Source organism: Spermophilus citellus, assembly GCF_964194105.1.
Source record: "Spermophilus citellus genome assembly, chromosome: 3".
Lineage (NCBI taxonomy): Eukaryota > Metazoa > Chordata > Mammalia > Rodentia > Sciuridae > Spermophilus > Spermophilus citellus.
In genome coordinates, this window is record NC_138184.1 from 18,149,850 (window position 1) to 18,163,547 (window position 13,698).

A 13,698-nucleotide genomic window follows, 5' to 3' on the forward strand; every position below is an offset into this window, starting at 1 on the left:
CATGTGTTATATAAAGTTCCAGCTTAACCCTTTTCTACCCAGGTTACTATTTTCTTCTTATTAGTCATTTCTTGAGGCTCTGGCTCCCATATTTCACATTTTTTCTATGGCACACTCCCAGACCTGATTGTTCTTCTCATGAAGTGTTATGGCCCTCCTTGTAGTCCTTTTTATTTTTTATTTTGAGATAGGGTCTTGCTGAGTTGCTGAGGCTGGCTTCAAACTTGGAATCCTCCTGCCTCAGCCTCCCAAGTCACTGGGTTTACAGGTGTGTGCCAATATACCTGGCTTCAAAATAAAGTTTTTGAAAAGGGCACAGCATATAGTTCAGTGGCATAGCACTTGCCACACATATGCCAGGCTCTGGGTTCAATCCTCAGCACCAAGAAAGAAAAAACTGGGTTTGCTGCCAAGTGACTTTCAAAAACTTTGGGATTTCTATGTATAAAATGTATATTCTACCAGGAAAAAAGCTTCACCTTTATTCTCTTTCTTTCTATCCTTCTCTAATTTGAAGGATTTAGGAGTGTCCTGGCTTTAGTAATGCTGATGCAAAGAAGCTTAGAGATGACACAGAAAAAGTTTAGAGGAGAATTACCAGAAACAAACATGCCAGGATAATGATACCAATGAAGTAGATAACAGAAGAAGGGGCAGTCAGTCTTTCCTTTTTTTTTTTTTTTTTTTGGTACAGGTGTTTGAATTCAGGGGCACTTAACCACTGAGCCACATCCTCAGCCTTTAAAATTTTTTTTTAGTTGTAGAAAGACACAATATCTTTATTTGATCTCTTTTTATGTGGTGTGAGGATCAAACCCAGGGCCTCAAGCGTGCAAGACAATTGTCCTACCACTGAGCTACAACCCCAGTCCCCCAGCCCTTTTTTATATATTTTATTTATAGACAGGGTCTTGATGAGTGGCTTAGGTCCTTGCTAAATTGCTACAGTAGGCTTTGGACTCATAATCCTCCTGCCTCAGTTTCCTGAGCCACTAGGATTTAGGTGTGCACTACCACACCTAACAGATCAGTTATTCTTTTTTTTTTTTTTTAAGAGAGAGAGAGAGAATTTTTTAATATTTATTTTTCAGTTTTCGGCAGACACAACATCCTTTATTTTATTTTATGTGGTGCTGAGGATCGAACCCAGTGCCCCGCACATGCCAGGCGAGCCCATTACTGCTTGAGCCACATCCCCAGCCCCTAGATCAGTTATTCTTGAGAAGTGATTAGAGCCTTGGCTGGAAAGACAAGTGTTTCAACATATAGGTGATGCAAGTTCCAGAAGTAAAAAAAAAAGAGAACAATTAAAAAAAAAAAAACTACAGGACGCTCTAGGAAAGAATATGGGAGGCATTGTTTTTAACTACACTTAGAGACCTTTCTGTCTCTTACAGTTTAAGAGGAATGCCCATTAGATTCCTAGAAGTCCTGTTATGCACAGTGTTTGAAAATGCTGAGGCTGCATCTTGTGTTGTTACCCAGAACACATGATTTACTAATAGTATTTTGTATTTTATCTTTGTCCCAAAGCCATTTCTTAGTTTCAGACTCCTAATAGAACAACTAGCTGTGAGAAGAGAGTATTTGTCAAACCCTACTCCATAAGAAACAATTGTTTTTATTCTGTCTGGACATATCCATGAGTTTGTTAATTACTCTGTTTTCCACTTCACTAAAAGAGATTGTGTTTCTGAACTTTGTACTACTTTATCATGAGTATCTCTTCTCTTTACTCTTCAATAGTATCACGGCCCTCCCCCCCCCAGTCTTCTAAGCTCTTAACAGTGGTTTTCTTGAGGTTCTTATAGCTCATGCTGTGTTATCCCACAACCAAAGTTACATTTTTGGTTATTAAAGTAACACTCCCATTTTTCAGATGAATTCTTTTCCAGTAGCAAAACTTAGTGGTTTATTAAACAACTATTTTATTGATCCTCTGATTTTATGAAATCTGAATGCCAACCTACTAGGCAGTTCTTCATGTTGAGTCATTTCATGTTAGTATTTACCTCACAAATGGGTTCATCTAGAAGGTCCAAGAAAGCAACCTCATTGAAGTCCTACTCCTTGGCAGACATAGCTGGGTCCTTTTCCTTCTTGATGTGGTCTCAGCTCTCTCCAGCAGGATGTAAATACCACTTTCATGGCAGTTTGGTATTTTAGAAGAACTTTTCCAGAGACGGACCATGAACGTTCCCAGGTTCCCCTATTTTCTGTCGCGAAAGCAGTTAGAGAGCCTGCCCAGACCCTTTTGATTCAACAAAGGCCAATCAATGTGTGGCTATCTTTTTTTTTTTTTTTTTTTTTTTTTTTTTGCACTGCCATATTTAATATACCAAAAAGCCCCTGCTGAGAATTCTATAGGAAAATATCCATGGAAGTATCATTTGTTCTTAATAGGCAAGGTAATGATAACTAAAAGGCCTTTAGATTTAGGGTTTAAAATTTTTGTTCCAATTCTGCAGTTTACCAGATGTCTTTAAAAATCCTTATAATTGTCTTTAACCCTTAAGCAAGTAACGTAGCTTTTCTGACTTTTCATTTTGTTTGTATCTATAGATGCTTTCTGGTCTTTGTGACAAAGTTATTTCAAGAATTAATTAATGTGTTAAGCTGGAATACATTACACAAATGTAATTAATGTGTAAGGTGGAATATGTCATACATTGGTTTATTAAGATAATATTTAAGGGCTGAGGATATAGTTCAGTTGGTAGAGTCCTTGCCTTGCATGCACAAGGCCCTGGGTTCAATCCCCAACACCATAAAAAAAACAAATAAAAAAAGGATAATATTTAAGTGTCTTTTGTGTGGAAGACACTGTACTAAAAACTGGATTTACTTTGATTTCCAAAATAGTATGGATGGCCCCTGTGTCTTAGGAGCTTACAGTCAGTTTATTAATCCTGAATCTTTGGTCATTTGGGTTGAGCCATTAGAGTACACACACACACACACACATACACACAAAATGCTGGCTATGTAACCTTGGGGAATGGGTTTATTAGGTGAAATCCAATTAGGTATTATGTGCTATTTTAAGTTTTTGTGGAATGAACAGACTTATAACATAAATTTATTCTGTTTTTGCTCGTTTGACTTTCATACAAGTTATAAGTGGACTGCTGCCTGAATAACTACTTCAAGCTTTCACAACAGATGCTCCATGAATTGCAATGTGATTCTACAGTTTATTAAACTCCTTCAGTTCTTAGATATAAGACCAGACCCAGAGGCTAGCATTATAGTTCAATGGTACAGCTCTGTGCAAACACACATACACACACACACAAAAGAATAGACCCAAAGAAGTTAACAGCTACCCTAAAATCACAGGATCGGTAATTGGCAGAATTAAGATCAAAACCCAGATCTCCAGGATTGGAGTCTGGTGTTCCAACACACCTAGTAGCATCGTCTGATAAAATTCTCCAAGCCAATTAAAATATTTTCTAATTTTTTTTTAAAGAGAGAGTGAGAGAGGAGAGAGAGAGAGAGAGAATTTTTAATATTTATTTTTTACTTCTCGGCAGACACAACATTTTTGTTGGTATGTGGTGCTGAGGATCGAACCCGGGTCGCATGCATGCCAGGCGAGCGCGCTACCGCTTGAGCCACATCCCCAGCCCTATTTTCTAATATTTTATAACTGAAACCCAACGACTAGATAATAAATATTTCATCTTCTCCCCTTTATCATATCTGGTATGCCAATTGTGATTTAAGTTTCTTATTTTTATGAACCAAAAACTAAAGAACAGTAAAAAAGAACCCACTAGACAGTATTGTTAACTCCTTTCTGCCTTTTTTTTTTTTTTTTAGTTGGACACAATACCTTTATTTTATTTATTCATTTTTATGTGGTACGGAGGATCAAACCTAGGACCTTGCACTTGCAAGGCAAGTGCTCTATCGCTGAACCACAACCCCAGCACCTCCTCTCTCTTAGTGTGTCACTTTTCTTACTGCCCAGTTTTGTTTTCAGTCTCTTAAAGGAATCGAGTTCAGTTTCTCAGTAGACTGACTCTTTCTCCTGTTGTTTCCACTCCCTACATCATGTTTTCCTTACCTTTTCTCTAAAATTGCCAAGCAGGCATAAATTTGGGTCTTCCCTAGGCCTCCTTGACTTTGGGGACTGGAAATCAGATAAGAAGATAGCACTGTAAATGTTGGGGAGGCTTTGGGAGTCAAAAAGCAAGGAGGCCTTTGGAGGAACTAATGTTAATGTGTTGGAGGTTCCCAACATTGTTAGTGCTAGGAGAGTAGGCCAACAAAGTAGGCCCATAAAGCATAAGTAAGGCTGCAACTTACAAGTGTTGCACCCATTATGTGCCAGGCACTGTTCTAGGGACATTGAGTCCTCATAACAAACCTACTGCAGCTAGTTGTTTTCTAGTTTGACAGATGAAGAGAAAAGGTACTTTCTAGACCTGTCTATACATACAATAAGCATTCTGTCCTCTGCTTTCTGGCTGTTACCTGCTTAAAGAAAGCTAGAATGATAGGAAACTAATCTTAGTATGAAGGGAGACAAGCTGAATACATACATACAAAAAAAAAAAAAACTTTTAAAAACATATTTAGGGCTGGGGATCTGGCTCAAGCTGTAGCACACTCGCCTGGCATGCTGGTGCAGCCCAGGTTCGATCCTCAGCACCACATACAAACAAAGATGTTGTGTCCGCCAAATACTAAAGAATACCTATTAAAATTCTCTCTCTCTCTCTCACTTTCTCTTTAAAAAATAAAAATAAAACACGTTTAAAGCTTGTTCTGATTAACTGCTCAACAAAATTAAACTCCCTTTAATGCATAAAATAGTAAAATAACTTCTGCTTGGACAGCAAGTTACTATTCTACCTCATTCTTTGTATATCATGTTTCAGAATCTTCAAACCAGGATTTATTTTATTTTTTTAAGAGAGAGAGAGAGAGAGAGGGTTGTTGGTTTTTTGTTTTAATATTTATTTTTCAGCTTTCCGCAGACACAACATCTTTGTTTGTATGTGGTGCTGAGGATCGAACCCGGGCTGCACACATGCCAGGCAAGCGCGCTACCACTTGAGCCATATCCCCAGTCCCCAGGATTATTATTTTTTAAAAATATTTTTTTTAAGGGCTGGGGATGTGGCTCAAGCGGCAGTGCTGGGTTCGATCCTCAGCACCACATAAAAATAAAGATTTTGTGTCCACTGAAAACTGAAAAATAAATATTAAAAAAATTCTCTCTCTTTAAAAAAAATATATATGTTTATATTTTTAGTTGTTGATAGACCTTTTATTTTATTTACTTATATGTGGTGCTGAGAATTGAACCCATTTCTTAACATATGCCATGCAAATGTGCTACCACTGAGCCATGACCCCAGCCCCAGGATTTTAATCCTTTATATATTGTATGAAAATTGTAGGGGCTGGGATTGTGGCTCAGCAGTAGAGTGCTCGCCTAGCACGAGCGGGACCCAGGTTCGATTCTCAGCACCACATAAAAATAAAGGCATTGTGTTGTGTCCATCTAGACCTAAAAAAAAAATAGATAGATAGATAGATAGATAGATAGATAGATAGATAGATAGACAGACCTAAAAAAGAGATAGATAGATAGAAAGAAAGAAAGAAAGAAAGAAAGAAAGAAAGAAAGAAAGAAAGAAATCGTAGGGCCTAGTACAGACTTTGGTTTCCTTTTTATTTTCTACTTTTTTTTTTTTTTTTTTTGATGGGGGCATTTTGTTTGTTTTGTTTTTACAGTATGGGGTGTTGACCCCAGGACACTTTACTACAAGCAACAATTCCCAGCTCTTCATTTTTTATTTTGAGACAGGGTTTTAAGTCCCCAGGCTAACCTCAAACCTCCTGCTTCAGCCTCCTAAGTTGCTGAGATTTCAGATGTCTACCACTATGCCCACCTTCTAATTTTTACATAGAACTAACTAGATTTGTGGGACTTGGAAAAATAACTCAAGAGCAGTTCTGTGTACTTTTTGTCCTTTCCTTTCAATGTCCTCATTAATAACATCTTATTTTTTATTACAAGTTCTTTGTTTTTCTTGTGCTGAAGATTATACTCAGGGTTCAGCACATGCTAAGCATATACTCTACCACCAGACAACATCTTTTTTTTTTTTTTTTTTTTTTAGGTGTAGACGGACACAACACAATGCCTTTATTATTATGTGGTGTTGAGGATGGAACCTGAGTCCCGCCCATTCGAGGCGAGTGCTCTACCACTGAGCCTCAATCCCAGCCCCTACAAACTACATCTTTGGCCCTCACTATTTTTTAAATTCTCTTTTTCTGTGATCTTTTTTTTTCCCTTGGTACTGATGGTCAAACCCAGAATTTCTCTACCACTGAGCTATATTCTCAGCCCTTTTTATGTATGTTTTTAAATTTTGAAAGTCTTGCTAAGTTCCCTGGGCTGGCCTTAAACATATGATCCTCCTGCCTTGGCTTCCTGAGTATCTGGTATTACAGGCATATGCCATTAGCCCAGCTCACCTTGTTTTTGAAGGATATTTTAATGGGTATACAATTAAAGGTTAATAGTTACTTCCTTTAATTCTTTTTTTTTTTTAAATATATCCTCTACCACTGAACTATATCCCCAACCCCATTAAGATTGTTTTTAATTTTGATAAAGTCCAACTTAATACTTTATCACTTGTGTCTTTGATCATATCTAATAAATGTTTTATTTAATCCCAGACCATTTAGATTTACTTCTATTTTCTAGTCTAAGAATTTTTTAGTATAAGCTCTTAGATTGAGATTTATGATCCATTGAGTTAATTTTTGTGTATGATATAAGGTAATGGGCCAAACTAATTACTTTGCATTGGTTAACTCATCCAAATCTACCTTTAAACTTTGTTACAGAAATATTGGGGTGGGTGGGTGTGTGTGTGTGTGTGTGTGTGTCCGTCCGTCCGTCTGTCCTATATGTAGAGAGAGAAGTAGACAAAATGAATCTCTGTACCTGTTATCTAACCTTGGTTATCAGTGTCTTGTCTGTCAGTCTTTTATCTGTTTCTATTTGCTTTTGGACAGTTGCTGTACCTTCCTTAGGTTGGGTCTGTGACTTCTAGATGTCATTGTCTCTGAAGTTTTTCTAGTATTATTCTATGTTAGCTAGAACATATCCTTTAATAGCATATGCAAAAAGTAAACTGAGTTCTTCATTTCAAAAATGTCTTTATTGTGTGTACTCATTTATTGATTTAAGTTCCTATACATGAAATCCTAATTTGAAGTTCATTATCTCAGAGTTGGGAAGGCATTTTGCCATTTTCCTCAAAAATATGAATTTGCTTTCAAGAAATCTGATCTAGGACTGGGGATATAGCTCAGTTGGTAGAGTGCTTGCCTCACATGCACAAGGCCTTGGGTTCAATCCCTAGCACTACAAAAAAGAAAGAAAATCTGATCTAGTCCAGAATGTTTTTGTAACCTGTTGGGGTTTTTGTTTTGTTTCTTTGTCTCTTTAAAGGAGATACGTAAGGATTTCTCTCTCTGTCTTGTGTTCTTAAATTTCCAATGATGTTCATTGTGAGTCTTTTTCCATTTTACTTGTTTATTTTTGACATTTGGTGCCCCTTTCAATTTGAAGACATTTGTTCTGAAGTTTTGAGAAGACATGTTTTGGAATTTATTTAATAATGCATGGGGATGCCTCCGAATTCCTGAATAAATCTCATTAAATTAGAACAGGGTTTTTTTTTTCCTCTTCTTTTGGTAACTTGGGAATTGTTTTTATATATTCATACATGCACCCAAAATAACAGTATAATTTGGTCATTTTTATTCCTTAATACTTCTCCTTTCTCTACACTACCACCCTGTTTTTCTACTGGGTTTCTCTTTGGTTTTTGTGAGAACCCCCTACAATTTTTGATTTCCCTTCCTTTTTTTCTAATTTTCACATGTGAGAGAAAACATGGCCCTTGACTTTTGAGGTTTGGTTTATTTCATTCAGCATTATGTTCTTCAGTTTTATCCACTTAACCGGCAGATGACATAATTTCATTCTTCATAGCTGAATAAAACTCCAGTGTGTATATATGTGCATGTATGTATAGGTGTGTGTATACACACCATAATTTCTTTACAAATCATCAGGATTCAAGGAGTCATAATCTCATAAAAATAGACCTAGAAACTAAAAACATTAATCCCCCCTCTGTAGTTATTAGTGATTTGTTGGCAAAATTAAGATTTTTTTTTTTTTTTTTTTTTTTTTGGTGCCAGAGATTGAACCCTAGGTTGCTTAGCCACAGAGCTACTTCCCCAGTGCTTTTTTATTTTATAGGTGGGTACATATCTTTGTTTCATTATTTTATTTTTATGTGGTGCTGAGGATGGAACCTAGTGCCCCACGCATGCCAGGCAAGCGCTCTACCACTGAGCCACAACCCCAGCCCCTGCCCCAAGACTTTTTTGACGCCTCTTTGTAACTTTTAAATTTTATATTATGCATAAACTTATCAAAAATATAAATTATATAACAATATACAATGATAACAGTCTTAGAGTTCTGTAATATTTATTTAGACTGGGTAATGGGTATAGTTTATGATAGTTAAGAAAAGTAAACATGATTATTATAAAGTTGTGGTGAGATTGTGGCTCAGCAGTAGAGCGCTCGCCCAGCACATGCAAGGCCCTGGGTTCGATCCTCAGCACCACATAAAAATAAATGAATAAAGATATTATGTCCAACTAAAAAATTTCTTTAAATAAATAAAGTTGTAAAACTTCATCCTCATATTTTGCTTACATTTCTGAATCTTCCTGCATATGGGTCCCCAGAGCTTGAACATAAAACTACATTTCTCTTTTTCAACTGAGAAGAAAAAAGAAAAAAACAAGTCTTCCATTAGGTGTTATATGTCACTTTAGCTCCTAGAAACCTGTTAAATTCTTTCATGTTAGCTTCTAGGCTCTGTAGGAAACAGAGCAGTAAGATAGCCACTCTGTGCCATTTCTTAAAACCTCGTGTAGAAGCAAGATGAGCCCAAAAGTTCCGCAGGTATTATGAAGGGGAAATGCAAAGTGGTATTGGGAAGCTCCAGTTGGCATCTGTAGAAGGTAGGATTGATCTTTACAGGTAGTCAGAGCCCTGGCCAAATACGGGTAATGTGCATTCTTCTTTGTACTGCTTAGCTGGCAAGAAGCATGAGTAGGACTCACCATCAGGCTGGAGGCAGCAGATGGCAGTCTTCCAGAGTAACTTCCTGTCTGCTCCTGTGTTTGCTTTTCTGGCTCTGGATGCCATTCTCATGCTCTGGGCAATACTGTTCTGTCCTTCCCCACACACAGTCTGCTCACCACTGGGAAGAGAGCAGCTTTGCATCTGCTCCTTTGCAACTGAGGAGACAACTGCCTGCCTTAGGGAAGAAAGGGTGGTGAGGGGAGGTACAGGGGAGAGGCTGAGGAAGTGCACCACAGGTCACCTATCAGAGCCCTAGTTTAACCTCTCCTCCTTTATAGGCTCTTTGATGGGAGAAGTTTACCATGAGAGAGATTTCCTTTGATCCTTTAAAAGGGTTGCTTTAGCTATAAGGACCAGGAATTTAAGGAGAGTTATTATTTTACATTGAAATAAGTGTTTGGAAGAGACATGCAAATTGGACATATAAAGCACACCCTCAGTTACAGAATTCCCACTTTGAGAGGGCTGGGGATATAGTTCAGTGGTAGAGCACTTGCCTAGTATACATAAAGCCCTGAGTTCCATCCCCAGCACTGCACAAAAACAAAACAAAATTCCCACTTCAAATTGCATTTTTTAATGTTTTTTTTTTTAAACAAATGCTTACCTAAATAATTTGAATGATCTTTTGCCCTTAGCATCTGGCTGCTGTGGAAGAGAGAAAGATCAAGTCCCTCGTAGCTCTCCTGGTTGAGACACAAATGAAGAAACTAGAGATTAAACTTCGACATTTTGAGGAGCTGGAAACTATCATGGACAGAGAGAAAGAGGCTGTAAGTAAGAGGAATTCCATAGTGGGTGTTTGACGCTTAACCCTAACCACCTTTCAAAAATACAAGTTAGATAATATAAATAGTGACCTACCCCATTGGTCTCTATAGCTCTATTCTGTCCTTTTTGGCTGGTTTGATTGTCCTTTCCAAAGGATTATCAGCCAGTGATTATAAATAAAAGGAACTACATTCACTTTCTAAAACCAGTTGTCTAAGCTTCTTGTACCTCTTTGCTGTGTAGATACATAACGTTAAATTATACAAGTTAGAACTTGGACTTATTTTCATTACCTACTTGTTATCAATGAAGTAAAATCCATATAATTCCATTATCTGATTCAGGGATTTTTCTTGATTACCCATCTTTTTCAGTATAAATATGAGGAAGTAGGCATTAATCTCAAGAGCCTTATTTTCTGTGATCCCTCCTGACATCCAGTCTTGAACTTTCTCATCTTTCCTTCTCTCCTCTGTATATTGAGCCTCTTACACAACATTCTCTGGAGCAGAAACTTTTGACATAAGGACATGACCCAAACAGAAAATTTATGAAATAGTCCAAAAATGAGAAAGGGTGCCAGGAAAATTAAAAACTGAGAAGCACAGGAACATTTTGATTTTTCAGAAATTCCCTTGAGATAACCAGAGATTGAGTTCTTGGGAGTTTATTTATTTTTTTAATGGGTTGAGAAGGAATTCATGACTTCCTAAACATAAGCTGAATTGTGAGGATTTAGTTAGAATTTTCCTGTTTTGATTTTTTAAATCTATATACGAGATATTAATTCTCTTCTCTAAATAGAATTTTAAGAATAAATTATTGCAGAAGAGTGCACATTTTTATGGATCTATTTGTATTTTTTCAACTGTTTCCCAGTAGTCAATCCAAGCAAGTCCTCTGGCAAATTCTTCCTGATGAGTAATCCAGTAACTCTCACCATGCTTCATTTTCATTTTGTCTTAAGACCAGCTGGGATATTAACAGGACATGTTAATCTATAGAGAGGGGAGAGTCTACTTCAATAACTCTCCTGCTTCCATCGACACCATCCATCCCCACCACCCCATCCCCAGTTCCCTGATGTGAGCAGTTCCTAACTGAGTGTACTCTCAATCACTGCACTCCCCACATCTTTTTTTTTGCGCTGATAGATCATTTATTTATTTATTTATTCGTTTATATGCGGTGCTGAGAATCAGACCCAGTACCTCACACATGCCAGGCAAGTGCAATACCACTGAGCCACAGCCACAGCCCCCCCAACATTTGTCTTCGAGCTCCTGTCTGCTATACTTTGGCCCTTTCCTGCCCTTTGAAGACCCCAAACTCATCTCCATTACCCTCTGCACCAACCATGCCAGACCACACATAGGCTTCCCTTGCAGCCTTCTTCTCTTTGACACCTGATTGATAGTATCCTGTTCTTCTGCCAGGAAGTTTTTTTTTTTTTTTTTTTTCCTACTTTTTGCCTATCCCCTGTATCTTTCAGCTATGAGTGATATGCTCTCCTTTTTTACTGCTGTGGCAACCTCGAAAGCACTTCCTATATATAATTTCCAATTCTTGTGTCCACATCCCATACCAGAAAGCATACTCTTAGAGGGCAGAGACTTACTCATCTGTCTTCTATAACACAGAACTGGCGCATCACAGGCCCTTATTTAAGTATCTTGAATGAATTCTTGCCAGCATCATTGTCAAAAGTTGAAAAAAAAATGGAAAGGAAAATTGGCCCTTGGAGGATTTAGTTTAACATGGAAAATAGTCATGAAAAGAAATACTAGTAATACAGAGTGTTCAGTGCTATTGGGGAAATAGAAAGGAGGAATCCCTGGGAGATGCAGAAAGGGAAAGGCTATCAGAGAAAATTTCTAGAGGTGTTGCTTTAGGGAATGAGTATTTGTGTTTATCCTTAATAAGCTTTTCTTTTGTCATTTTGTGGAGTCTCTTAGGGGACTCTGGCAATAGAGCTACAACATAATGAGTTACTGGCACATGCAGAATTCCAGTGGTGCTTAAGTAGTTACCAACAACAACCAGATGCCTTATTTTCATTCATGAAGCCTGAGTGATTTATTAGCCTTGAATGTTGGGGTGACCCTAGCTGAGCTCGTATAGAACAATGTCTAGATTGTCCAGGGGCTCTTCTCTTAGCTCTAAGTCATTTTCTTTTCAGAGAGTGAATTTATACCACCAGTCTTTTACACCTGATAGAACTAGTCTGTCATCTAAGAATAGTAGAGCCCTTATTCTTTTCCACTTCTGTTCATTGGCTCCCAGACACCCAGCAGCAGTATATATAATGGCTTCACTTCTCTTAGCTCATCAGTTTTCCTTCTGTTGTAAATTTTTAAAAAATTTATTTACATACTTATTTGGTACTGGGGATTAGATTAAATCCAAGGCCTTAAACATGCTAGGGCAAGTACTGTACCACTGAGCTACATCGTATCCCTTTTTTTCAGACATGAACTTACTAAATTGCCCAGGTTGGCCTTGAACTTGGATCCTCTTGCCTTAGCCTCCCAAGAAGCTAGAATTACAATCATATACCACTGTACCCAGCTTTTTTGTAATTCATCTCAATCCTCTATAAACTTTTTAAAGTGGGGTGTCACTGTTTTCCTCAGACTGTTCTGATCTTCTGAGGCTTAGCAGTCCTCCTTCCTTGGCTTCCCAGGTATCTAGGACAACAACCATACACTATCACACCTGGCTCTGACTTTTTTTTTAATATTAAATTCTAATCAGAGCACACAAATTATTTTACAATATAGTATCTGAACAAAACAGCACAACTGAAAATGGGAAAATACACTATCCAACACACAGGGCTGCTCTGCTCAAATTTTTTGGAATCGTACAGGAAAATTCTTTGTACAGGACAGTCCTTAACCCTGCCTAATGAGTATCAGTAGCTCAACTCTGTTATTTATCTATTACTGCATTAAAAATTAACAACAAAGCTTAGTAACTAAAACCAGATAATATTTATTTTCTCACATGGTTTCTGAAAAGTTATTCAAAACAGCAAGAGTGTGGTAAAGCACCCCAAAAGGGAAACCTATTATCTCAACCTGGAAGATACATCACTTCTGTTGTACCCTCCCAGCCACACAGACCAAGCCTAGTTCCATAGGTTCAGCAGGGATGGTGTACATATTAGGAAGTGGATGGTTAGAGGTCAGCTTGGAGACTTGCTTTGACAGTGACCAGAATTAATCCTTTGAATTTCAAAATGTCTCCTGTTCATTTTTTGCACAATTAAAACATGAGTTAGCCAGGTGCAATGACACATACTTGTAAGTCCCTCTCCTGAGGCAGGAGAATCACAAGTTGGAGACCAGCCTGGGCAACTTGGTAAGGCCCTCTCTCAAACTAAAAATAAAACAGGACAGGTGTTATGGTGCACGCCTGTAATCCCAGTGACACAGGAGGCTGAGGCAGGCATATCTCAAGTTCAAAGCCAGCCCCAGCAACTTCAAGACCCTGTATCAAAATTTTAAAAATAGCCAGGGATATAGCTTACTGATTAAGCACCCCTGGCTTAAATCCCTGGTATCAAAATTAAAAAAAAAAAAAAATGAAATAGTATTGGGGGTATAGCTCAAGGGTAGAGTACCCCTGGGTTAAATCTCTAGTGGGCAGGGTTGGGGAACATGACCTGTTTTTCTCCACCTGGCACTAGTACTCTGTTCTGTGAGCAAGTAAAG

The 13,698-nt window shown here is 37.8% G+C and overlaps 1 protein-coding gene across 4 annotated transcripts in view; it reads left to right on the forward strand.

The window, feature by feature from the left end:
* Positions 1–13,698, forward strand: part of SMARCC1 (SWI/SNF related BAF chromatin remodeling complex subunit C1) — a 149,428-nt gene that overhangs the window by 114,926 nt on the left and 20,804 nt on the right. For all 4 annotated transcript variants that reach the window (XM_081285176.1, XM_081285177.1, XM_081285175.1 and 1 more), the window contains one exon: positions 9,850–9,984. In XM_081285176.1, coding sequence (XP_081141302.1) covers positions 9,850–9,984 — 135 coding nt within the window. The remainder of the gene's footprint in view (positions 1–9,849; positions 9,985–13,698) is intronic.